Here is a 26,130-nt window from a genome sequence, read left to right on the forward strand (position 1 = left end):
AGGCACTTCCAAATCGTGACCACCGGCTTGATCACAGAGTTCTCCTAGGGCTTACCTTTGGGGCAGAAACTTAAAGAATATACAAGGAAACTCAAGGAGTTAAGGATTGATAATGGTAGGTGTAACGTTGCGAGATATGAAGAGGACACAGTGTATCGGAAAAGAAGCAGCGGCAGCCCTCGTGGGCTTTGAGAAAAATCCGGAACGACCACTAAACGAGCTGTGCAGGCCGCGTAATGCGTAGAACACGTATACCGTTGGTCAGTCAAAGCAACCGCAAGGCTGGGAAACGCAGTCGAGGTAGCCAGAGGGCTAGCTGGTGTGATGAAATTGGAAACCTTGCAAGCATAAAATGGAAGTCTGCTCGCGCATGACACAGTGCATTGGATATCATTGGTAAAGGCCTTTGTCCTGCATTGCATACGAAAATAGGCGGATGATGATAATGGTGACTGCACTCAAGCCGTCGCTGGTATACCATGAACAGCTCTTTGGAAGCTCCATGCGCTCCGGAGCGTTAAGGTTAATGCCAGTAGTCATAGGCGTTTGTCTGACTACAGTCCGACTTGCTGTTTGCTTAATTATTCATGACCTTGTTTGTATCTTTAATCCTCGTTGGCGGGCGCATAACCTTAGTGCGGTGCGAACACCGTCTATTTTCCACGCCCTTCCTTGGTATTGCTCGTAAAACAAAAATGACGCAATGAGTAATTATAACAATATCATTAACTACTCGTGTCCCCCCCCAACCAGGTCGATTTCTGTCGAATGTTATTTTTTGGAAAACAGCGGTTCGTCAGAGTGAAAGAAACAAAGAAACAAACAAGCAGAATTGAAGTCCTATCGCTCCGCTCCATATACCACTGTGTTGTTGTTCGCACCGGTGAGTGTCAAGGGTTATACTTCACGTCATACACAAAGTAGGCAATCACACACGCATTGTTTATGTATAGCGTCGACTGCAACAAACAAAAACAAGAGGAAGAAAAACAAGTGGTCACCACAGAAACCATAATAGTAAAGTATAGTCGTCATTAAATGAAAACCTAACTAAACTAAACCGATCAACATTACACCGCGCTTCGTGTGCGAAGTGCATAGCCGTAGTACTCGGCATTGTCCTTGAGAAAGGTTTCAGGCGACTAGTTAGAAATGAGTCGTTGTTTTTGCGACCGGGGCCGTGCGGCAGAATTCGAATTCTTTTAAGCGCTGTGTGACAGCAACGCGCTTGCCGCCCTTGGACTGCCGTCTATTCAACGTAAACAAATTGAAAGCGACCTCTAAAGCGTTCATGCAGCAGCCGTGCTCGTTCCTTCTAGACAGAGAGAGAGGGAAAAGCAGGGAGGGACCTTTCGGTTTGCGACCCTACACAGGACGAACGGCTGATGAACAATACAAAGAAGAAAGCGCTGGCTGCAAAAACGAGATTCTTTTTTTTTTTTCTTCGGCTAGTTTGTTGTTGGTATGCACATGCAAAGCTTCTTATTTACAGCAATGTCACATATTTGGTTGTTGTTGTTGTTGTTGTATAACTCCATACATATGGAAAATTATGCAACATTACTGTCGGCTATCCCAATGCATAGTTGAGGAACATCGCCCACAACCATTTCCCCATTCATTTAGTTGCCACGCACAGCGCACATTGCATGTATACATATATATCCATGCGCCATGTACACACCGTTTTTGTGTGAAATTACATTCCAGCAGTAAAACGACTGGGAATCATAACTTCTGGCCGCAGCCAACACCTAAAATGCACACGTTAAATGCCTATGTTACTCAAATGTGTATGTTAATGTTCATACAACGTGGAACATGATATGGAACAACACGAATGAGAAATCGATGCGGAAAATCTAGCTGTGCCTATGCTTGCTTGCTTGCTCATAAAAACACACGCATTATCACACTGGTCATGGGAGGCGCGACTCTCGGATCAGGCCTTGGGAAGCCAACTGGCAACCCTGGACGAAGGGCCCCACCCACATCAGTTGCTAATAGGAATACTAGTTGATAAACGTTTATTCTCTCTCTCTCTCTCTCTCTCTCTTGCTTGCCAGCTCACTCAACTCACCTTCACTCACCACTCACTCACTCACTCACTACACTCACTCACTACCATCCCTCACTCACCCTCACTCACTCACTCATCATCACTCATCACTCACTCACCACTCACTCACTCACTCACTCGCTCGCTCGCTCGCTCGCTCGCTCGCTCACTCACTCACTCACTCACTCACTCACTCACTCACTCACTCACTCACTCACTCACTCACTCACTCACTCACTCACTCACTCACTCACTCACTCACTCACTCACTCACTCACTCACTCACTCACTCACTCACTCACTCACTCAAAAGCTATTCGTGCACTACTTCCGCCTCGTGTTTTGTGCGCAGTTGGCGTTACTCACTCCAACGTACGGCTGAATCACTCGCAAAAAATAACTAGCAAAAAATTTAAAAAGCTGTCCAACCGACTACATATATTACGCGTCCTTCTCGATGTTGAGCGTCGGCCTCGGGCATCAACGACGACGCGAGTGAAAAAGAATGTTGAAACAAAAACCAATAAAGTTGTTCCCTCTCTCTCGAAACAAAAACGAGAGTGAAAGATGGTCCACATACTTTAGGTATGTGAGACGTCCTCTTTCCACTCCAAAAAAGAAAATTCGAGAGAGATTGATCTTAAAGAAGCGGCAACTGGGCATTCGTTGCAGCGAAGCGAGAAATTTTCGCTTCCACCAGCGGGGTTCACAACCGACGAATACTTTGTTTCTCTGTTTTTTTTTTTTTTTTTCGAATTACTGGCGTGACGTTCGCGGAGGCAGCCCGGGCTGTCTGTCTAGACTCGTATAAGCAGGAATAACGACGGATTAAGAGTGTGGCTGTTATGTGTACCACCATCGAAGTGAGGGAGGAGATCCCAGCATGCACCGAGGCCACTGATCACATGAGCACGCAAGCAAGCTGCTGCCGGGATCCGCGCGTACTAATGAACTAAAAAAAGAAAAAGAAAACCATCTCGCAACCTGCCGTCGAGTGAGACGGCGCCGGAATTCACCGCACTTTATTAAAAACAGAAAAAAAAAACCTACGAGTTTAAAGAAAAAACGGGCAAAAGAAAAAGAAAGAAAGCGAAGTGAGGAACGCGACGTATGAAGCTGTTAATTTTTACGTCCTCGAAAAAAAAAAAAAAGGAAGTAAAACAAGATATGCGGTAGACGGTTTAGCAGTGGGATAGAGAGCGAGTGGGGGAGGGAAGTGATGTGGTTGGGCGTGAAGCAGCCGTCGTGGTTTATGTATAACGAGCCAAGAACAAAAACAGAAAGAAAAACGATGGAAAACAAGCGCGAAGAATCTCCTCGTCGTGATCTGGGAATGATCGGGAAGGGCATGTTGTGAACAACTTACCTGTTTCGCGTACGTCCTGTAACGAGCGTCGGTGCCGGATTCGGGAGGTGTCTGCGTGAGGAAAGAAAAGCGAGAATGAAAGGAACAGCTAGTGAAGTTGCAACGAAATTCTTGAACGTCTTGACAACGGCGCAAAATTACGACACGGACAACAAAATACGAGGAACACACCACACACAGTGTGGTGTGTCCTTCGGCGCTGCAGTGTGTCCTTGAATCCCCTCTTGTCCGTGCCGTAATTTAGGCCGTTTTCAAGGTGTTCAAGAGCTATTACCAACCAGCCCAGCCGTCACTTCTTCTACAGTACAACGAAAAAGCATGCGATGTGATCTGGACGCGGTGTGGTGAGAGTCATAAAGATGGGGGGGGGGGGGGGGGGGGGGGTGGGGGGGGGGGGTCGTAGTCATTGTAAAACGGAGAATCATTTTTTCCCCGGTATCTGTGCGAGCGACGAGGCGATTTGAGTGAGAAGAATCACGATACCCGGCGCACCAATTCGAGCGTGCCAAGCGTACCGCTAGCCCTACAACCGGAGACAGTATAACCCGGGCTACATGTGAGAATGCAAAGCTTCCACTGCCGAGCAAAATGATCTTAATGAGAGGGAATCAAGGAAAGCGAGAGGAGGGGGAGGGGAGGGGGAGGAGTTAGCCGTCTTTTTTTCTTTCTAGTAATAACTTAACAAACTGATTTCTTTTTCTTTTTTTTTTTCTCGCAAAGTGCACGACAGCGGAATTGTGAAAAGAAATATATTTTCACCGTACGATATGATTAAGTGTCCCTCTTTCAGGCGCGTGCACAATTTTACAAGCGCATAGCCTACACGGGACGAAAGAAGGTGTCAGGCTGCTTTCTTTATATTTAGAGGGAAAAGTGGGAACCTTTATTGTAACCAACCTAATCTTCCGTGCATGTCCCATCGGGGGAGTGACACCTCCACACCTTAGAAAAAGGCTACTTGTTCGTTTGTTTCGTTTGACGTATACGGGTTCGGAAAACCCGCTATACGCGAAGCAACTGTAGCCCCATCAACGCGTTCTATTAAACTATGACAAACCCGGCGTGGTCTATTGCTTAGCAGTTAAATGTTAAAGTTAAAAGGCCGAGGACGCGGGTTTGATGCCCGGCTATGGGCGGCGCAATGCAAGAGCAGCCGTGTATGCACTTAGATTTATGTTCACGCGAAAGAAATTAATCCGGAGTCCTTCACCTTGGCGTGCCTCATAGGTAATCATGTGCTATTTTTCTGGCACGTAAAACCCCAGTAATTATTGAAATGAAGGAAGATAATTCTGACGTTTTCAATTTTGAATTTTTATTGAAATGAAGGAAGGTTAGAAAGGGAAGTGTTACTTAATATTAAAAATTGATGTCCCTCGAGCACTCCAGCAGTACAAGAAAACGCGAGCGCTATAGACGCGAACAATGTAACACGGTGCAAGCACGGCTGAGCAAACAAATGTAATTTGAACAGGTGCGTGTAGAGAGTCCCAGCAAATAAAGGTATATACGTAGAAACGCCGAAGTCATTGAGGTATAGAGTACTTCGCATGACTTCACACCGCCTTGGTGACCGGCAAGGCCATGTGCTGTGATATTACGGGATATATATTTTATACATATATATCTTCGTCCGTCGAGTGGCCATGCATGTAAGCGTCATGCGTGGCTGAAGAAACGCAGCGAACGCACTGGCACGAATAATGGCTTGCATGGAGGGAACCGCGCATGCGTACAGCGAGAGCGGCGCAGCGCGAAAGTTTTCAAGGGTGTGTGCTACACAGGACGCGCTCGTATAGTAACAGTTGCCTGTCTTTCCGCCTCGAAAGAAGAGAACAACATCACTTGGCCGACAATAAAGTTCACCTCGGCGTTCTTCCTTATATATAAAGATTATCAGTGTACACAGCGTTTGTCGAAAGAGATGAAGCCACTTTAGAAAACAGGTTCTAAAGGGGATCTCGGCATTTTTCGGGATCCTCCGCGGTTGTAGTTGCTGCCGTCTTGCTGAACAGGTTGCATTGAACTCAACTCAAATGCCTTTCCCAGCTATGCTATAGACCCGCCGCGATGGTCTAATGGTTATGGTACTCGACTGCTAACCCGAAGGTCCCGGCCGCGACGGTCGCATTTCGGCGGAAGCGTAGTGCTAGAGGCCCGTGCGCGTAGAAGGTGGCTCAGGCTACAGCGTCTCTCATAATCATATCGTGGTTTTAGGACGTGAACCCCAAACAATTAATCTTATTATTTCTTTATGCAAATTAATCGACGGCAGCAGTGTTGTATCTTCAACAACTAAACGAACAGTGTTACTGTATAGACGCATGCGCGTAACAACGGTTGGGTTCGTGCATTCAGCGTTTCGTGACCTTGTTTATTCACGTCGTAATACGGAAAAAAACAAAAACACATTCGTTTAACAGCCAAGGTGAAGGCGCCCATATGTCTTACGTAAAATCGTGTATATATGCCGCTGGCACAATGGTTATAGTAGATGTAAGCACGCACCATACGCTTGGGTGGCCTCATGAGCGGCCTGTTGGCACCGTTCATCTTGGAGTAGAGGCCGCACGCGTTGCACAGGTAGTGTCCCGTGCAGTCCCGCCGCCACTAGCGGCGTCGAGATGGCGCCACAGTTGACGCACTCCTTGCTCTCGTTGCTGTAGAACTCCTGAAGCCGCTCTGCGAACACAAGTTATCAAGCGTGTATACGTTAGTGGCTGTGATCAATGAACACTCCATGGTATGAACTTTGTGGATTAATCGCTCTAATTAGAATGATTATTGGACTATGGGAACAGCGCAAGCATTTGGACTAGACCGAAAAGTATGCACCTTGTCAAAGAAGGTTCCCGGGGAGCCGTTATAATCCCTTCTGGGCTGTTGTCAGTATGCGTACCCCCCCCCCCCCCCCCAAAAAAAAAAGCCCTGCCAAGGCTGTGTCGCCAGCTTTTGTACCTTCGTGCGACAGTCCAGAAAGGAGGTGATCCTTCCCTCCGTTGAAAAGGTCTATATAGGCGGACCTGCCATGCGCTAAGGACAACTGCGAATGCTTATTAAAAAACAAAAAACAAAAAAACTAACGCCTCTTCCGGCAACAGTACAAAGGAATCAGGCTACACAACAATCACAAGCATTCGGCGGGACGTGGTAAAGACAATACCGGTATAAGAACGCGCAGGCATTCCGTGTTCAAACAGGTAAGACAATACGGAGAACGTCCGTAATGACCTCAACTCTGGCTAACGTCTAATATTCATAAAGGTGCACGACGACCCAATGAAAAGCTCGAGAAAAAGATCACCCCCCCCCCTTTTTTTAACCTGCACTTACTCATGAAACGCTCTTCTTTGTTTGTTGTAGCAACTGATGCCATGCTGACACAGCTATTTGTAGCGCTTTTTTTCTCTATTAATGCTGCTTCCCGGACGCTTAAGTACAGTGCGGAATAAATACAGTGACAGGAAACCACGCGTATATATTATGTTAGTTATATTTGGTATACATCTGGTGTATGACTGGTATATATTTGTCCTATGTCTGGTGTATAACCGTTATATAACTCTCATATCTGGTATATAACTAGCATATCTCGAATATATAGATGTATATAGCTGGCATACCTGTTGCATAACTGCAATATCTGGTGTGTACCTGCTATATGGCAGGTATATAACTAGTATGTAATTCGCATATGTGGTGTACAACTGGTATATGTTTGGTATATAGGTGGTATTGGTACAACACTGGTACATGTCCTGTATATAGCTGGCATGCTGCTGTATCTGGCATATATTTAGTAGTTTATGATGACATCTCTTAGGAAGCACGTGTGTCTGTTATATATGTACCTAGCTCCTTGTCGTAAATTTCCTGTGTTACCCGTCGTAGAGGAGTCCGTAGAACACACGTCAAGGCCGTGCACATTTAGTAGTGGTGACAGCACGCGTATATCACTCGCATGTGCAAGCGTTGACGTGTTCGCTTCGCATTCTCTCTGCCCGTATCTTTTTTTTTTTTTTTTCCGTTGAATTATAGCACTCCTTTCGGTATGCACACAACGGAGGGAAATTTATGAGCATTACTCTATAACTAGACTCGACAGCTGCTCGACGGTAACCATAAAAGCCCCACAACAATAATCAACCACTCGGCTCGGGAGGTGAGCGTGGGAGGTCTGCTTACGAAAACGCGAACAGGAAAGCGGTAAATTCTTAAATTACCGTTTTCTTTCTTTCTATGCAGTTGGGGGTGGAGGGGGGTAAGGGAGGGGGGGAGCATACCTCGTTGCAGGAAGTTGGCAAAAAAAAAAAAAACCCCAGAATGACATTATCTTTATAAAATCACGGTCCATCTATGCATTCGCATAAGACGCCTAGAATGCGCAAGCCATTTTCTTTTTCTTTCAGTAAGATTGATTGATCCCCCACCGACCCACTCCGAAGGCTTTCTGCACCCAACGTGGTTTACACTGCTCCCAAGATCGGAAGGCATTGCCAAGCTTTCTGCCCTTGCATGTGGTTTTTTACAGTGCCTCTGGGATCGGCCCCAACCTTTTAGGCCACCGCGACGATGCATATGATGCATCATCCGTGTGACATCACGTCACGTGACCTTCATTGATGGCGTAACAAATTTGGCGGAACTGTGACCTTTTGATGACGTCGTGGGCTGACACCATCACGTGCTTATGATTCTTTGGATCACACATGTTGACGCCACCGACGCCGACGGTCACTTTTCGCGTTTGATGAGGCATCTAAGGCTTTCGCCTTAAAACCTTCGCAAGTGTACGCTAACCTGAACAACCGATCCATCAAGAGTTTGATCAAGGCCGCATGGGCGATTTTTTATGCCCTGGGTTGGAAGTGTTTGGATTCTGTTCGCTGGCTCTCCAAAGTAATGAAGAATAAGCCGACACTTTGTTTTTTGGTTGGGAAAGAACCGTTATATCGTAGACTTGATATAACGTGGATAACATTTCGACATGACATTTTGCGAGTAAGGCACAGAGGGCTATGCAAGAATCACGATGCACAGACTTCATTCGCGTAGATAAAAAGAGAATCCTTAAGCAACGCTTAAATAGCAAAATCACATAGACATAAATTTGCGTATGCAATGAAATCGATGCCACATACGCAGTTCATCTTTCACAGATTCACGCACCTGCACAAATAGTTTGCGAGTGACATGTTAATACGAGGGACATAATTTTCTCTCTTTCTCTCGTTGTTCCACTGAGCAGTCGCCGTCGCAGCGCTCTTGTCTCCGAACGAAAAAACAACGGTTGTGAAAGTCATTCGTTAACAACAGAGTCTTTCAGGGCCTCTACGTGTTCTACGCTAACGAGCTAACCTCACTTCGCCGAGAAACAACAGCCTTGGGGCGAGCACAAGTTTGAAGAAGTTCCATCTGCCAGTCCAAAGATGATTTACTGCTGGGAGGATACGCTTTACATACACACAAGAACGACACTGACTGTACGTGTGTGTGTGTGTGTGTGTGTGTGTGTGTGTGTGTGTGTGTGTGTGTGTGTGTGTGTGTGTGTGTGTGTGTGTGTGTGTGTGTGTGTGTGTGTGTGTGTGTGTGTGTGTGTGTGTGTGTGTGTGTGTGAATACACGTCGCGTATACGAATGATTCAGTGCTTCCCCCCTCTCCTCTGCATTGTTCGACATTACGAACGAGAAAAAAAAAAAAAAACAAGAAAGAAAGAAAGAAACCGGGACAAACGGATATCTTCTCCGCGTCTGGCGCGCCTTGTTGCGCGCATCTGTTGCGTTACGTTATATTGTGCATGACTGCAACCGCTTCAGCGTTTCGTGTGTGCAAGAAACTTTAAACCAGCTGCATGCCGCGGGATGCGCTCTGTACGTAGAAAACAAACACGGACTGACTATACACGTTTGAGCGAGACGGGTGTAGTACAGACTTGACAGTGCTTAAATTATAGTAGTCTTACAGCCAAGCTGTTTACCTCCTAGCCCAAGCGTTCCCATTGGGGATAATCTGGGTCATAGAGTTTCCTACAATACTTACTAGAGGGAACTCTGGCGCTAGTGTCTATGGGAGCTGCAACGCATGGCGCTTCAGCCAGCATGGGAATGATGGGTAGTACGTCGATTTGTCTAAACTTCGTTCTTTCGGCTCCGTTTGGCTCCGCGTCGCCTGCATCCGCTTTGTCGCAAAACGAAGTTCAGCAAAAGTCAGCAGTTCCACTTCACTACTTTAACCCTTTTAGGCTCACCAATTCAAATCTGGTCACGAAGTTCCCAACGATCCATTCTTTTATCCGAAAGAAAACCAAAACGCAGCAATAAACAAAGCCACAAGTGCGTTCGAAGCCCGTAAGAACGAAGACTATAGGCAAATCCGTGTACTACCCACCATTCCCATGGTGGCTGAACGATCGCAGCGCCAGAGTCCCCTCTATTTAATCTTAGGAAACTCTATGGTCTGGGTGGCCCGCGTCCGCATGGAGACACCGTATATATGTAGACAAAACAATATAGCTTGGCCAAAGGTGGCCTGATCCCGGAGGCACAGCAAAACCGCGTGAGGTGCAGAAAGCTTGCAATGCATCCGATCTAGGAGGCAGTGCAAAGCCACTGTATGTGCAGGTAACTTCCGGAAGGGGGAGGGGGGGTGGTGTAATCTATACAATCGAGAAGAAAAAGGTTGCTTTCGCCTACGAGTCGTCTTAGGCGAATGCATGAGGGACCGTGTGATTTTTGCTGTAATCAGTAATGTAGTAATTGAGTATTGTGGACTGGTAATTTAGTTATCTAATTAATTACTTCAAGCTATTAATTTCAGGAAGATTACTCTTTACTTTCCTAATTACTTGAATGAATGAATGAATCAACCAAATTTCATTTCCTATTGACCAATGGAGGAGGGTGAGAAAAAAGTGCCGTAGAGAGATGGCTTGAGAACCCCCATCTCTTTGACAAGACAGGACCTTGTTGGCATAAAAAAACTGACAAAGAAGTGTGGGAACGAGGCAGCTGCATTTACAATGCAGCAAAGATCTATATATATATATATATATATATATATATATATATATATATATATATATATATATATATATATATATATATATATATATATATATATATATATATATATATATATGCTGTAAATAAAGTCTGCATGACTGATTGACTTTTGTTAAAGTAATTTTATTACTTTCGGTCGGCCGTTATACGTAATATAGCTTAATTATATATTTTTAAATTCCATATAGATAAGTAATTAGTAATGTAGTTTTACTTTTAGGGAGTATTGCTATCTCTGGTATAGTGCGGATGATTTAGTGCCTTGCTCTTCTGCTGTGCATTCTTCGACGGCACGAAAAACCAACACATGAGAGAAAGAGAGAGGCAAAGGAAAGGCAAGGAGGTTAACCAGGTTGAACTCAATTTTCTACCCTACACGGGGGAGGGGGAAGAGGAGGAAAAGAAAAATCACGTGGTTTCTTATGCATTGACCTAAGACGACTCGAAGGCGAAAGCCATATCCTAAACGCTTATGAAGCCGGGACAAGACGATGTGTGTGCCCCCCTTCGTCTGGCCCCGTCTTCATAGGTCTGCGCTGAACTCACAGTACATGTCATACCAACCATAGAGTTTCCTAAAATGACCTAGAGGGAACTCTGGCGCTGCGATCGTTCAGCCACGATGGGAATGATGGGAAGTACACGGATTTGCCTAGTCTTCGTGCTTGTGGGCTTCGAACGCACTTGTGGCTTTGTTTATTGCTATGTTTTGGTTTTCTTTCGGATAAAAGAATGGATCGTTGTGAACTTCGTGACCAGATTTGAATCGGTGAGCCTAAAGAAGATAAAGTGGTGAAGTGAAACTGCTGATTTTTGCTGAACTTCGTTTTGCGACAAAGCGGATGCAGGCGACGCGGAGCCAAACGGAGCCGAAAGAACGAAGTTTAGACAAATCCGTGTACTACCCATGATTCCCATGCTGGCTGAAGCGCGATGCATTGCAGCTCCCATAGACACTAGCGCCAGAGTTTCCTCTAGTAAGTATTGTAGGAAACTGTATGATACCAACAAGACCACAAGTCATCCCTTGCGAATGCCATTTTCCTCTTCTTCCTATTCTTCTTTCTATTCTCAGTCGATTATATTGACAGCACCCGAAAGCTTTCTGCATCTAACGTGGTTTTGCAGTGCCTCTGGGGTCGGCCCACCACTGACCAAGCGACGATGTCGTGTGATGACGTCATAATACGACGTCACAATGACGGCACAGATTTTGGCGACCTGTGACGTCACGATGACGTAACCACGTGATGATTTTTTTCATCACTTCGCGTTGACGCCGGCGCCGACGGTCACTTTTCGCGTATGATGAGGCATCTAAGGCTTTCGCCTTACTATTAGGAAGGCGAGAGCAACTGATAACGTTGATAAGCGGCTACGAAGGTCGCGGGTTCGAATTCCGCCTGCGGCGGCCGCATTTCGGTGGAGGCGAAATGCTACAGGCCTGTGTACTTAGATTTAAGTGCACGTTAGAGAACCCCAGGTGATCGAAATATCCGGAGCCCTCAACTACGGCGTCACTCATGATCATACCGTGGTTTTGGGACCTAATACCCCAACAATTATTAAAGCGAAAGCCTTAGATGCCTCATCAAAAGCGAAAATTGACCGGCGTCCAGCGTCGGCAGCGCCAACACGAGGGATACAAAAAAATCATCAGGGCGTGAAGCCAAATGTGTGAAGCAATTACGGCGTCATTGTGACGTCACGTGACGTAACGTCCCATGATGAGATCATCATATGACATCGTAGCTTGATCAAAGGTGGGCCGATCACGGAGGCAGTGCAAAAGCAGGTAAGGTGCCTCCCATCCTGGAGGCAATGGAAAACCCCGCTAGCTTTCGGTGTGTGGCGGGGCAGGATCAATACATCTAGAGTTACTGTATATGCTAAAGGTAGCATATACAGTAACTCTAAATACATCGACTGAGAAGAAAAAGAAGATAACCTTCGGCTTCCAGTCGTCTTAGGTGAGCGCATAAGGGACCCTGTGAGTTTTTATTAAAGGGACACTAAAGGCAAATAACAATTTATGTCAGAGTGAAAGCCCAATGTATGACAACTTCTAAAACGGCAATATTATCAACAGCAGTGCCCTACTTACCGAGAAATTAAGCTAAATGTATCACACGATGAGCGCCACGAGTGGGACATTTTTGAAGTGATCCCGATGACGCATGGAAGTCGGCCTACAATAAATCACTAGTAATCAAACTAGCAGCAGTAAAAAAAGAACATTCCGAGCATCAAAAGACGTAATAAAATGCTGTTTGTTCGTTTCCGCTTGATTCATGGAAAACAAAACCTCCGTGGCGTTGCCATGGGGAACGGCGCGCGTGGTTCAAAGGTTCCGTTTTCGCCGAACTGCGCCTCGCCCATCTCAGTGGTAGTTTCGGGATAGCATACTGCCGTGCGTGTTTTGCGCGCTCGTGAAAGTCGCTCTGACAGAAAGTTCGACAAAATGCCGCATGCGTCTGATATTGCCGGATGCCCGAATGGTGCACAACGCCAGTGCTGCAGCAAGGAAACCGGTGTGTCTTTTCACTGGGTGCCGCGGAATGAACCCTTACGCTCGAAGTGGCTTAGTGTCATGCCATTGCGCCAGTGTGCTAAACAGTCAAAACCTCTGCGTGTGTGCTCGCTGCACTTTCGTACTGAGGATTACGAGACCAACCGCAACTGGGTGAAGGCTTTGAATGTGCCCATCCGAGCAAGTCTTTGCCGCAGCGCCGTTGTTGCTATACTACCCGCTACTTCCGCTCGGCTGCTACTAGTGTCGGCGGCCGCGCAGTAAAAGCGGACAACGTTGGGCATGGCAGCAGTGACGTATGAAAGTCGTATTTTCAGGCGGGAGATTTGAAGCGCGCTAACGCGATGCGGACCACTAAAAACGTGATTTTATTTCAAAATAAGCACTTCCTTGGCACAAAAGCAGCACTACGAGGTTTCTGGAGCGCTATTTCAAAAATCAACGTCGACTTAATATTTGGTCCCTTTAAGATAAGCAGTTTTAGCGTCTCCGCGGGTCTGGCGCACCCTGGTGCGCCGATCCGCCGCGTTATGTAGGTGTTGCATGCTTGCGTGCACTTCAGCGTTCGTGGGTGCAAGAAACGGTTACACCACATAGCAGCTGGTACTCGCGACGAGCTTTGCGTATTACGTCCTCCCGGGCGCATGCAGCCGCTGTTTTTATTAACACGTGGTTCGTATAGGAAATTCTGGCTTCCTGGTATAATACGTTGTTTTTTTTTTGTTTTTTCGTGGAAGCTGTAACGCACTATAACGTATGTACTATGCACGGCAGAAATGCGGAATCTCGCTCGCAAACTGCGCGTTGCCGTTCGATTGTATGGAGACGATTGCGCGTACGGTAATACGATTACGTTTTGATTTCGTTCGTTTTTGGTCGGTTTGAGGCGAAAGATCAGTTGTCATGTGGACGATGTGAGATGAGCGTTCGTTTCGACATTCTTTATATCTATCCCCCTACCTCCCCTCTGACACTTCTTGAAGCGTTGGCGCTACGATATAGTCTATTTTACGAATGGGTTTCGGTGCCGCCATATTCTGCTGGTAACATTGGCATCTGGCAATAGCGATTGGGATGGTGCATTCGAAGTTTCCTGGCCTTATCAATTCATGTCACGCAATACAAAAATAAGAAAACATTCGTTTAACAGCCCAAAGTGGCGGCGCTCGTATGTCTTACGTAAAATCGTTTAAAGACGTCGTTTACGGAGTCTTCATTTCAGGCTCCCAACACACACGGTCCCTTTATGCATTTGCCTAAGACAAAGCCACCATCTTTTCTTTGTGCACCCAACGTGGTTTCGCACTGCCTCCGAGATCGGCGGCATTGGAAGCTTTCTTCACCTCACATCGTTTTGCAATGGCTCCGGGATCGGTCCACCTTTGACCAAAGCGACGGTGTCGTGTGATGGCGTCACAAATTACGGCGACCTTTGACGTCATTATGACGTCACATGGCGACTTCATCACGTGATGATGATTCTCTGCATCACTCGTGTTGCCGCCGACGCTGCCAAGCCAGCGGCCACTTCTTGCGTTTGTGGTGAGGCATTGAAAGTTACTCTCCTTCATTCTCATCCTTATAGTCTGCCCTCCCACCTCCCAATGCAGGATGGCCACCCGAATATTGGTCCGGATTAAACTCCCTATACTTTACCTTCCTTTCACCTCTCTTTCTCTCCCTCAGGCATGAGAAATCCACTCAGGGAGTTGTGCAAGTGACGCATAAGTGTAGAGTTAATTGTATGGTCCAGGATTCGACGGAACGCCGTCTGGCGAAGGGTATACGAGACTGCCGCGCATCATATATAAATAAGAGAAACGGGCAACTTCAAACGGCGTATCAAGCAGCACCAAAATGACGTAGCTGATGGACATGCCGCCGCCAACGCGTTAGCTGAATAGCACCTTAACACAGGTCACAACATTAACTGGAACTCTGCGACTGTCACCTACACCGAAAAATCACCGTCATCCCATCTTCTTTTGCAATAATTATTAATACAGTCGACGCTTCATACACTTAGTCGGAGACGTGGAAATCTACCTGATACATACACCAGATCGTGGCGCCATCTGCTACGCGTATAAAGGTACGGCTGGACTTAGTTCGCTTGTATGTGAACAAGAGGCCCGTAGCGGTTTCGAAACGTCATAAATTCATTTTTCGTTGGAACTTTAATGATAATATCTGGGGTTTAACGACCCAAAACCACGATGGACGCCGTAGTGGCGGGCTCTGGAAATTTCGACCATCTGGTGTTCTTTAACGTGCACTGACGTCGCACAGCACACGGGCCTCTAACATTTCGCCTCCATCGAAATGCGACCGCCGCGGCCGGGATCAAACCCGTGATTCAGGTCAGCAGCCGAGCACCATGACCGCTACACCACCGCGGTGGACTTTCGTTGAAACTTTTGGCGAGTTTTTGCTTATTCTCAAGAAAGTAGTTTATTAGAGGTTGCAGCCTTCCCTGGAACGTTGTTATCAGGCGGCATCGGCGTGGCGTTTCTCATCTTATTTCTAGCGTTCGTCAGCGTCTGGAACGACCTCGTGTGAGTCGCGTCCCGCGACCGCCTAAACGCGTGTGAGGCATCAAATTTACGCAAAGTGGGAATTTCCCTGGCGTGTGCAACCCTCCATGTCGACTTCACATGCTGTCCTGCAAAAGGCTTTTATTCCGCTACCATGTAATTTAGCAAAGCCGTCATAAAACGTGCTCTCTTTTTTTTACTTCTTTAACGTTTGTTCCCTACCGCGCGTACAACGCATCCATGTGTTTCAGACGTATTCACATTCTGCAAGCGTGAGTGTGTAGTTCACTGGTGAAGACACTTGCCTTCGGAGCGTGGCGATACACTTTGTGTTACAGATTTGCTTCTCTGTGGCGACGACCGGACTGACGGACAGCTTTCTCGTGGAGTTGGCACAGACGTCAGACTCTGCCCAGGCGGCGCTGCGAAAAACACCGCCACCAGCGCCCTCATCGCAGCCCTGGCACTAACTGGGTAGTGCAAAGAGAGCCGTCCGCAAGCGAATGTGCATAGGCCACAATATATCCCTCCTCTTTGGTTGGTGTCGAGGCGCCGTTTCCTGAAAATCAAGGACCTGGAAAGCTTCCTCCGCCAATCCACGCTTCAGAAACAAAGGAAACTGATCAAAGCGAACTGCGAGTACAATGCAAAATAAGTTTTAGTTATTCCCGCGCGCTGCAACTCGCAAGTACAAGCGAGCATCACACGACATTTAATTCGAGGCAAGCCCTCCGACATCCGTTCTCTAGCGCCTAAATGCGTTAAAATCGTGTATATACGCAATGCCACAGCGATAAAGTACATACACGATCAATTTACTTAGCTATGCATCTTACGATCAATGGTACAAAACTCCGTTCATCAGGGGCGAATGGGCCCGGCGATTTTCGCCTTTGCAGTTGCATTCTCTGTAAATTCATCTCTCGCTTCCTGTGCATTGGACTGTTTTATTACGCATCCTCAAATGGTCTCTTGATGGTCGTCTTCCGTTTGTGTGTACTGCAAATGGGGATACGTGCGTCCACTTTCGCGGGGTACAACCAAAGGCAAAACCGTGGCCTCCGAGATAGCTACGGCAACCGCGGAGGACACGGGCGAAACAAACCTGAAGGTGGTCAAGACCAACATTCTGCGATTTACTTGTATGGCGCACGTGTTAGCCAGTTAGAACCAGAACTCTGAGCTTTCAAAACGTACGTCCGCGATGATGTGACGACCAACTCGTGGCGGTGTGCGTATCACGCGTCTTCAGACTGCCTCTAGCTGCTCACTTCGTGTTAAACGACAAGCACCGCGGTCAGAGCCTCTGCTGAGCTTCATAATCAAGGTTACAACGGTTCTCCATCAGGGCTACGCAAAACAACAGCAGAGCAACATTATCACACTTTCTCATGCGACCGGCTGTGGAGAACGCGGGTACTTATCTTACCGAACACGCTCGCAACATCCCATATCCAGCGCTCTCGCCTTTCTTCTTCGTACGACAACTATGGAAATCGGTAAAACTGAACGTTATTATTCAGTCTTTTACGTCCGTGGCAATTCACAACGCAACAGTGCGTCTTTTGCGGCGTTTCTTCGTAGCGTGCGGAGGGGTCTCGTCTGCTGCTGTTTTCGCCGTCGTTCTGGCGAGTGATCCAGCAAGCACTTCACGACGGTACGGTGGCGCGTCCGACTAGCGGAGCAATTCACAGCTTTCGTTCTGTGTGTTAAATGCGCAAACACACGCGATATTAAGCTCAAACGTTGTTTCGCACTCGCTAGTTGCACCTGGTCCCATAGCAAACTGTGCGAGGGAGTCGGTCTATGTACTACTCAATACTTCTCCGACAGGCGGCGCCACACGTCTTGGAAACTCCAGAGTCTGACGTCTATAGAAATACGTACTTTGGTATCGGTAGCCCTACAGAAATAGTTAACATTCTTTGCAGCTTTTCTTTCTTCTTTTCGCGCGCCTGCCCTTCTTTCCTTTTCCACTTAGTGTACGGTAACAAAGCAGACGCTAAATTGGGCGAGACCACCCTGCCCATAGAGTTAATATACTGACTCTAGAGGAAAAGCTGGGCCGCGAGACCACTAACCACAAGAACGCTGACATCTTGGAACGTTGTCATTCTTGCCATCACATATCAATCCCAAAAAGGCACTTGCACAATTAAAAACGCGCGGATATTGTTTTATGTTTATTTTGAATACTTTTACGAAAGAATACGACGGCTATTTATGCAATTTACTGTGCGCGGAAAGGAGGGTTTGCAGGCTGCTTTACTAGATGTCGCCACCATATCAACACCAACACTGACCAACACTCGAGAGCGAGCTTGCGGCCGATTGCGCAGGTTTCCGCGTCGAGTTAAAGCCCCCAAAACTTCTGTCGTAGTGTCCCGTTGTGCGCGTTTTCTGTTGCCACGTACCACTCGACTTCATGTGACAGCCCTTTTTTCTTTCAAGCTGAAAACTTCAGTGCAAACCAGGACGGACGGCAAAGAAGAGATGAGACAAGCACTGAAAGTTAGGTACCAACCAGGCACAACCGTAGTTTTTTTTTTAGTCTCTTTTACGGCGATAAAATTTCGTGTGCCGTGTATTTTTAGTTTTCGATTGGAGCTTTCGGGTGACGTCTCACTCACATTCGCCGCTGCATGCTGCAGTCGACATTGTTCTGCTTTATGGCACTCTGCGCTGAAGTACGCCAGCAATGAGCTGAAAAAGAACGTGGATACAGGTGTCTCGCCATTGCAAGTCGACTCAGCCCGCGACCACGGCCTACGCACTTTGCTTCGAGCTGCGAATCTGTCGAGTGACCCTTGTGCCAGCGAACGGAGAAACTTTATTCGTTATGCATTATTGGTAGGGCGGGCCTAGTAAAAACCATGCACAAACAGGTGGAAATGTTAACTGTATCAATCGGGCCAGCTGCACAGACAACGCTACACTAACATACGGCTTCGCGCATCAAAACACAGCTGATGTTCCCTGAACAGCGCATAGCCGGCTTAGGTTGGTAGATTAAAACTGACTACTACCGTCAAATATAGCGAGCGTCTGAGGGTCTGGCAACGTTCGTTTTGTTCCATCATGGAGGAACCCATGCGGTTATAGGTTTCAATGCATGGGCCCTATGGGGAGCTTTTCCTCTAGAGTCAGTATATTAACTCTATGACCCTGCCTCTATCCTCAGCACCGTGTGAAGACTGTCAATGGAGCCAAGTAGTACAAGTGCTGCTAGCTTCATGTCACATTAAACAACCGGCAACATTACTCTAATCACGCAAATGGCTCTGCAATCAGTTACATTACGAATATTGGTAATTTTCAATCTGTAGTAAAACGGCGTTCGATAGATTTGTCTTCGGCGCCGACTATTTAAGCTAATGCTCGTCAGACGAGGTTCCGGTGTGTGTTAGAGAAACAGAGGGAGCAAATATTTATCTTTTGTACTAGAGCCAAAATGGAGGAAGGAGCGTGCATGAAACGGGCATGAGTGGAATTTCACTCAGTGGAATGAGAGAAATTTATTTGTGCAGCACCGGCATCATGCAGTGGCTTTTATCAACGGTCTTGTGATAATTTGTCGTGATCGCTGTCGTTACCGGCAGTCGTGACACGTACAGTCGGCCACAAAATAATACGGACCACGTGAGCGCGTGCTGAAATTGCCGCCTGCGCCGTCTAGTGCGAGCCACCTGCTGTCCCGAGCATTGCTTTGACGAATGCGCGGACAGAGCTACACTCTCGACAGCATGCAGAGGGCTCGTCACTAGACGGCGCAGACGGTAATTTCGGCATGCGCTCGTGTGGTCCGTATTATTTTGTGGCCCACCGCACACGACACGTGTGCGCTTATCAAGGCGAAAGTCTTATTTGTCTCACGAGTCGAAAAAACTGGCGTTTTCGGTGTCAAAACGAATATTACAATCAGTACGTCACATGACGTTCGTGTGAGATGCAAAAATTTGACGCACGGCTAGCGCTTAACAGAAATGCGGAAAAAAAAATCCACATAGAATCTCCTTTGTGAGTTGTCTAAGTGATGCGTGAGCGAAGTGTGTTATTGTAAGTTGCGGCGTTCCCTAGAACATTGCTTTAAGGTAGCGTCGCGGAGTGGCGTCTCTCGTCTCATTTCCAGCGTTCGTCAGCGTCTGGGACGACGCCATGGGAGCCGCATCCCGCGACTAAGTAAATGTGTGTGTCGCATCAAATTTTCGAAAAGTAGGATTTTTCCTGGTGTGTGCAATCTTCCATGTCGGCTTCACATGTTGTTCTACAGAGGGCTTTTATCCCACCACCACGTAATTGAACAAAGCCTTCATAGAGAGTGCCCTTCTTTTTACAGTTGTTCCGTGCCGTGGGTACAGCGCATTCATATATGGTTCAGACGTATTCACATACTGCAAGCGTATAGGCACCGTACAGTCGAGTTTTCCAGTGCGACTGCAGCGCCAGAACGCAAAACCTAGCGGACAAAAAACGCAATAATGAGACGGGGTTGCTCAAAATGGAACGCGATGTGCGCGTCTCCCTCTCTGAATGAGTGGGCGGACTGCGGCCGGGATACACGGGGGACGCGTTCGCGCGTCTGTTTTCTGCGTGCCCCTAACGGCCAACGCCAGCGAACTTGGGACGGGCCAGTGCGAGCAACGCAGCTCCCTCTGGTCAGTGTACGGTGCCTATATCGTCCAGTGGTCAAGCCTTTGCAGCGTGGATTCAAGCGAAGTTTGTATTGCCTCAGAAGTGTCGTTGGCGTTTTAGGTGCGACCGAACAAACAAAAAACAAGACAAAAAACCACAGAGTACGCGAGTGCGAAGCATTGTGGCCTTCGAAGGTGCGCCGCTCGCATGCGTATTTGTACATTCTTAAACAGGTCCTGGTTAAATGCTGGCTATATCCTGGAAACTAGACGAAAAATGTCCAGTTTCCTATAGCTGTATCTAGCACTTTTAAGCTGTACCTGATTAAGTGTGTATGCGCCGCTTTGCAATATTTGATGCTTTCTCGATCGTGGGCTTGTTGCCGATGAGCCGTTTCTGATGCGGCAGTCGTATCTTTTATCGGGGTGACTCGTCATTTCATTGTTGCCCGGATATGAGCGCATATGGCCGTCGTTGTTGGCTGTAGCAACTGAAGTAATTGTGCTGCTAAGCACCTGGGTGACGGTCCAGTTCCAAACATGGAGGAAGGAAACAGGAGAAGCATTACGCAATGCGATAGAAAGAAGCAACAAAGAAAAGTGATACGTCATGCACGCACACGACATGACAAGAACTTTATTTGAGTCCTGAGGAACTCAGACCTAGGAAAGCCAAGGCAACCCCCCCCCTCTCTCTCTCTCTCCAGATCAAGTCAAGAGCTCCTGCCTTGGCAGCTTGGCAAAACTCCGCGTGGCGTTGACGGGTATGCGCCACTGAAAGCGCGTATGTGCCAAGACCTTTTCACAAACGGCTCCCTGGGCACCGCCATAATCCTCACTGGGCTGCTCTAAATAGGCATGACCCCCCAAAAATGCACTGTCGAGGCTGTGACGTCAGCTTTTGTACTCCCGCGCGCAGCCCAGCGTGGCGGCGTTTTTTCTCTTCTGTGAAAAGGTCTATAGCATAGCCATTTATAGTAAAGTATAGAAAGGGATAGGAAAGGAAAGTGAGGGAGAGGAGGAGAGAAAGGGGTGGGTGAATCAGAGCATAGCCATGTGTAGGAAAGGGAAGTCGAGTGCGGAGGAGTGATGTGAGGAGGAGGGGAGAGGGTAATGCCTAGCATAATCTTATATAGTATAGGACAGCAAGCGGTTCAGTGGCGTAGCCAGAGGCTGGCACACCGGGCCCGTGCCCCACCCTCCCCCCTCCTCGCCCGAAATTTTGTTCTCCCATGTGATAAAGAGCACAAAGTGACACTGGACCACACTTACCTACCTCCTCCCCTGAAACAAATTTCTGCCTACGTCACTGAAGCGGTGGGAAAGGTAGGTTAGGGTGAGGCCACTAGCTCCGCTGTTTCCTGTCTTCGCACCACTAGCACGTAGCTGCACCAAATTTTTGTCTTGTTTTACACATTTGTTTCGTTACGGCGATGGTCGTCTCTAGTCACAGCAGACGGACGGACTGACAGCTTTCTTGTGGAGTCCGCACAGAAATGCTTGGGAATTTGACGCTCAACTGCGGGAGTGCAACCGAATAGAGCTAACATACCAACTGCGGATGGGGACAGTTATGACGAATGGCGCAAGCTACATGTCACAACAAAACCGCCATGATTACTCTACTCAGATGAGCGGGTGTGAAATCAATTACTTTATGAATATTGGTAATTTTCGAATCGGTGGCAAAACTATGATAAATTGCTTTGTCTTCGGGGCCGACTCTTTAAGCTAATGCTCGTGGTACGAGCTTGCTATGCAAGATAATGAGAGAAAATGTTTATTTATTTATTTTTTTTTGCCTAGAGCCATAACGGGAGAAAGTGCGTCAGTCAAATGGGCATGACTGGAATTTCACTCAGTGGCATGAGTGAAGTTAGCTTGTGCCGTATACGGGCATTAGCGGCTTTTCTCGAGGGTTTTATGGCAATTTGTCGGGATCGCTGTCGTTACCGGCAATCGTAACACTTATATGACACTATACACGTATGCGCTTAATAAGGCGAAAGCCTTATATGTCTCATGAGTCGAAAAAAAAAAGATACTGCCATCGTCGGCGTAAGCACGAATGGTAAAATGAGTAAGTTATGTGTAGGGCTCCGTGTTTTCGGAGTTTATTTTTCTTGAAATTCGGACGGTGTTTATCGGAGTTTATTTTACGTAAATCTCCAATTCTTCTGAATTCGGTGTTTAATTTTGCATTATAAGTTGTTGCATTATTAATATTATTTCCAATGAAAATGCGATGCATTGTTGCTGATAATCGTGTTTCTCCAGCCTTTCATTTTTCCACTTACCCCGCAGGGTAATAAGGCTGTTGATGCGCGCTGCTGTAAACTCGCCAAAAAATACTTTTTTTTTTTTGGGGGGGGGGGGGTGCAGGACCTAGTCAAGCTACTTCTAATCTTTTCCTTCAGCCTCCCTCATCTTCTTTATGAAAAATAAAGGACCTATTATTATTACTATTCTCAATACTCCGAAATCTTCGATGAAATGATATCTGAACACGAAAACGTGCGAACACACTAAGTGTATTTTAGATGTCTGGAAGGTTTGAACGCACAGACATATATACATACAAGCACAAATATTTCAATACAAAACACCTGCGTTTGTTCATATTGCAAAACTTAAAGCTTGTTGTAACAGACGCAAGCATATTTTACGAGGTTGCTGCCGCTGATGGAGGTGCGCTCCTTTCAATTTACGATTCGCAGCTTTGAAAATGCCTTTCGAACGTTGAAAATGCCCTTTTAAAATCAGAGTTTATCGGATAAATCCGAAATGTCAAAAATTTTTACTGCCGAGCTTTTTATCGGATGTTTTCGGATTTATCCGAAAACACGGAGCCCTAGTTACGTGACATCGTGCGACATGCGGGAAATTGATGCACTCGAAGTGCTTAAAGGGACACTAAAGGCAAATATTAAGTCGACGTTGATTGTCGAAATAGCGGTCCAGAAACCTCGTAGCGCTGCTTTTGTGCCAAGGAAGTGCTTATTTTGAAATAAAATCACGTTTTTAGTGGTCCGCATCGCGTTAGCGCGCTTCAAATCTCCCGCCTGAAAATACGACTCTAATACGTCACTGCTGCCGTGCCAACGTTGCCCGCTTTTACTGCGCGGCCGCCGACACTAGTAGCAGCCGAGCGGAAGTAGCGGGACCCACAGTAGCAACAACGGCGCTGCGGCAAAGACTTGCTCGGATGGGCACATTCAAAGCCGTCACCAAGTTGCGGTTGGTCTCGTAATCCTCAGTACGAAAGTGCAGCGAGCACACACGCAGATGTTTTGTCTGTTTAGCACACTGGCGCAATGGCATGACACTAAGCCACTTCGAGCGTAAGGGTTCATTCCGCGGCACCCAGTGAAAAGACACACCGGTTTCCTTGCTGCAGCACTGGCGTTGTGCACCATTCGGGCATCCGGCAATATCACACGCATGCGGCATTTTGTCGAACTTTCTGTCAGAGCGACTTTCACGAGCGCGCAAAACAGGCACGGTAGTACGCGATCCCGAAACTACCACTGAGACGGGCGAGGCACAGTTCGGCGAAAACGGAACCTTTGAACCACGGGCGCCGTTCCCCATGGCAACGCCACAGAGGTTTTGTTTTCCATGAATCAAGCGGAAACGAACAAACAGCATTTTATTACGTCTTTTGATGCTCGGAATGTTCTTTTTTTACTGCTGCTAGTTTGATTACTAGTGATTTATTGTAGGCCGACTTCCCTACGTCATCGGGATCACTTCGAAAATGTCCCACTCGTGGCGCTCATCATGTGATACATTTAGCTTAATTTCTCGGTAAGTAGGGCACTGCTGTTGATAATATTGCCGTTTTAGAAGTTGTCATACATTGGGCTTTCACTCTGACATAAATTGTTATTTGCCTTTAGTGTCCCTTTAAGAGAAATAGGACAAAAAAATTAAAGCAAGTCCCACGCCTGTGAAACTTGAGTAGGCAGCGAAGCTGGCAAGCAAGCGCCTCCACCTGGCGAAAGCAGACTTGAGTTCTTTCTTCATATCTTATTTTTTTTTTCTTTCATGTTTCTTTCTTTCTACGTCTTCTTCTTCTGCTTCTTCTTTCTTTCGTCTTTCTGTCTATCTTTATCTATATTGCCCTCTCTCCTTCTTTCTCCTTTCTGAACCCTCACATCACTTCTCACCTTCACTTCCCTTTCCCAGCCCCCTTGCTATGCACGGCTGTGCGATACTAGGAGCTGCTTGGCACACACACACACACACACACACACACACACACACACACACACCACACACACACACACACACACACACACACACACACACACACACATATATATATATATATATATATATATATATATATAAATACCCGCTTTCTTCGGCGCATACCGGCCGAGTTTCAAACCCCGAGCTTAAACAGCTCCTGTGTAGGCCTGAATAGTCCCACAGTATTGAATAAAAAAATAATAAATAAACAAATAAATAAATAAAACTCCACGCATAATCTTCGATGGGAGTTGTCTAAATGATGCGTAAGCGTAGGGGTTTGTTTTAGGTTATATTATTCTCTATAACGCTGTTTATTTCTGGCACTCGTGTTTCTGGGGCTCGTAAGCGTATCGAACGGCATGCTCATACCGAGACCACCAAAAGGCGTGTTTGGTATCAAGTTTTCGCCAAGTAGGGATTGTACTGTTGTCTAAAATCCTCCATATCGGCTCTACATGTTGTCCTAGATAAAACACAGACCCCCGCCCCGCCTGAAATTATTTGAACGCTGGATACCACCCTCTTCAACGCCTTTCGGCCTTTTTTTTTATTTCACTCGTATTTTTGTGCAGATATTACGCTGAACCAAACAGCTAACCCATCGAAGCAGAAAAGTGATTAAGCCATTGTTTGGGCGCAGGCTCTCTTTTTGTATTAACGCGTTAGCGTTACAGAGCCCGTGTTGTACAGAGGTCAGCACAACTTATTGAGAAGAAAATTAAGATGGAGAAGATGGAGGCTTTCGTCGTTCAGTCGTTTTAGGCGAACACATAAGATACCCTGTGAGTTTTTTTTTTTTTTTCTGATGCAAAACGCCGGTATATAGTGTATACGTTTGTGCATATTCGAGTTTCTCTTTAGATTATCGCTCGCACTCTTTGTCTCTCTCTTTCATTTTCATCTCATCTCGTTTTCTGGTTAGCACCGCGTTACCTTATGCTCTACCGGTTATCCTTGTCTGCACGGCTCTGACGTAATCGTATATATGGCAAAGAAAAACTAAGAGAGAGCGCTCCCCTGTCACGCTGACATTGCCGGCACTCCATATAATGTACGGAAGCCCGACTGGTGAGCCTCCTATATATACTTCGCGCATGCGTTCTGCCCCCCCCCCCCTCTCATCTCATCAAACGAGAAGGCGTTGGCAACAATTTCGAAACGCGAGCGTGAAAAAATTATACATGCGCGATGACTCTCAGGCGCGCGCTGCACGTATGTGTGGGCGCTTTGCGAATGGCTATTAAGCGGGCCATCTCTCTCCCCCTCTCTCTCTCTCTCCGCGTACATACCGCGTCGTTGCTTGAATTATTCACGATCAAGCCAGCGTTAGACGAGGGCGCGAGGATCAGAAAAGGGAAAGGGTTTTTGCTTTCGGCGAGGACGAGGATGCCTTTCCGGGTACGGGGTCGCGTCTTTTCAGACTCGCATCCTCTTCCCCTTTTCACGCAGCCCTTTCCACAAAGCCCCTTCCTCTTTTTTAAGCGCGGGGACCAGACGGTCCGATTTTCCATGCGATCCGACGGCCGACGCGGCACGGTGGGGGAGAGGAATGGTGGCCGTACGATGTTTTTATATGAAAGGGTCAACCATTCCGGTTTTCCCCTCCCGGCCGTGTCGGACGTCGAATCGCATTGAAAAATCGTACCGTCTGTCTCGCCTTGACCTCCTTAGGGCAGTTCAGTCTGGGTGTTC

At 47.0% G+C, this 26,130-nt stretch overlaps 1 protein-coding gene across 1 annotated transcript in view; it reads right to left on the reverse strand.

Annotated features, from left to right (window-relative positions):
* The window catches only part of LOC119396386 (transcription factor GATA-4), a 177,481-nt gene that overhangs the window by 46,537 nt on the left and 104,814 nt on the right, over window positions 1–26,130 (reverse strand). The window contains 3 exon segments of the mRNA XM_049417070.1: window positions 3,426–3,476; window positions 5,934–6,035; window positions 6,037–6,107. Of these exon segments, the coding sequence (XP_049273027.1) occupies window positions 3,426–3,476; window positions 5,934–6,035; window positions 6,037–6,107 (224 nt within the window).

Source organism: Rhipicephalus sanguineus, chromosome 6 (genome assembly GCF_013339695.2).
Source record: "Rhipicephalus sanguineus isolate Rsan-2018 chromosome 6, BIME_Rsan_1.4, whole genome shotgun sequence".
In the NCBI taxonomy this organism is placed as follows: domain Eukaryota; kingdom Metazoa; phylum Arthropoda; class Arachnida; order Ixodida; family Ixodidae; genus Rhipicephalus; species Rhipicephalus sanguineus.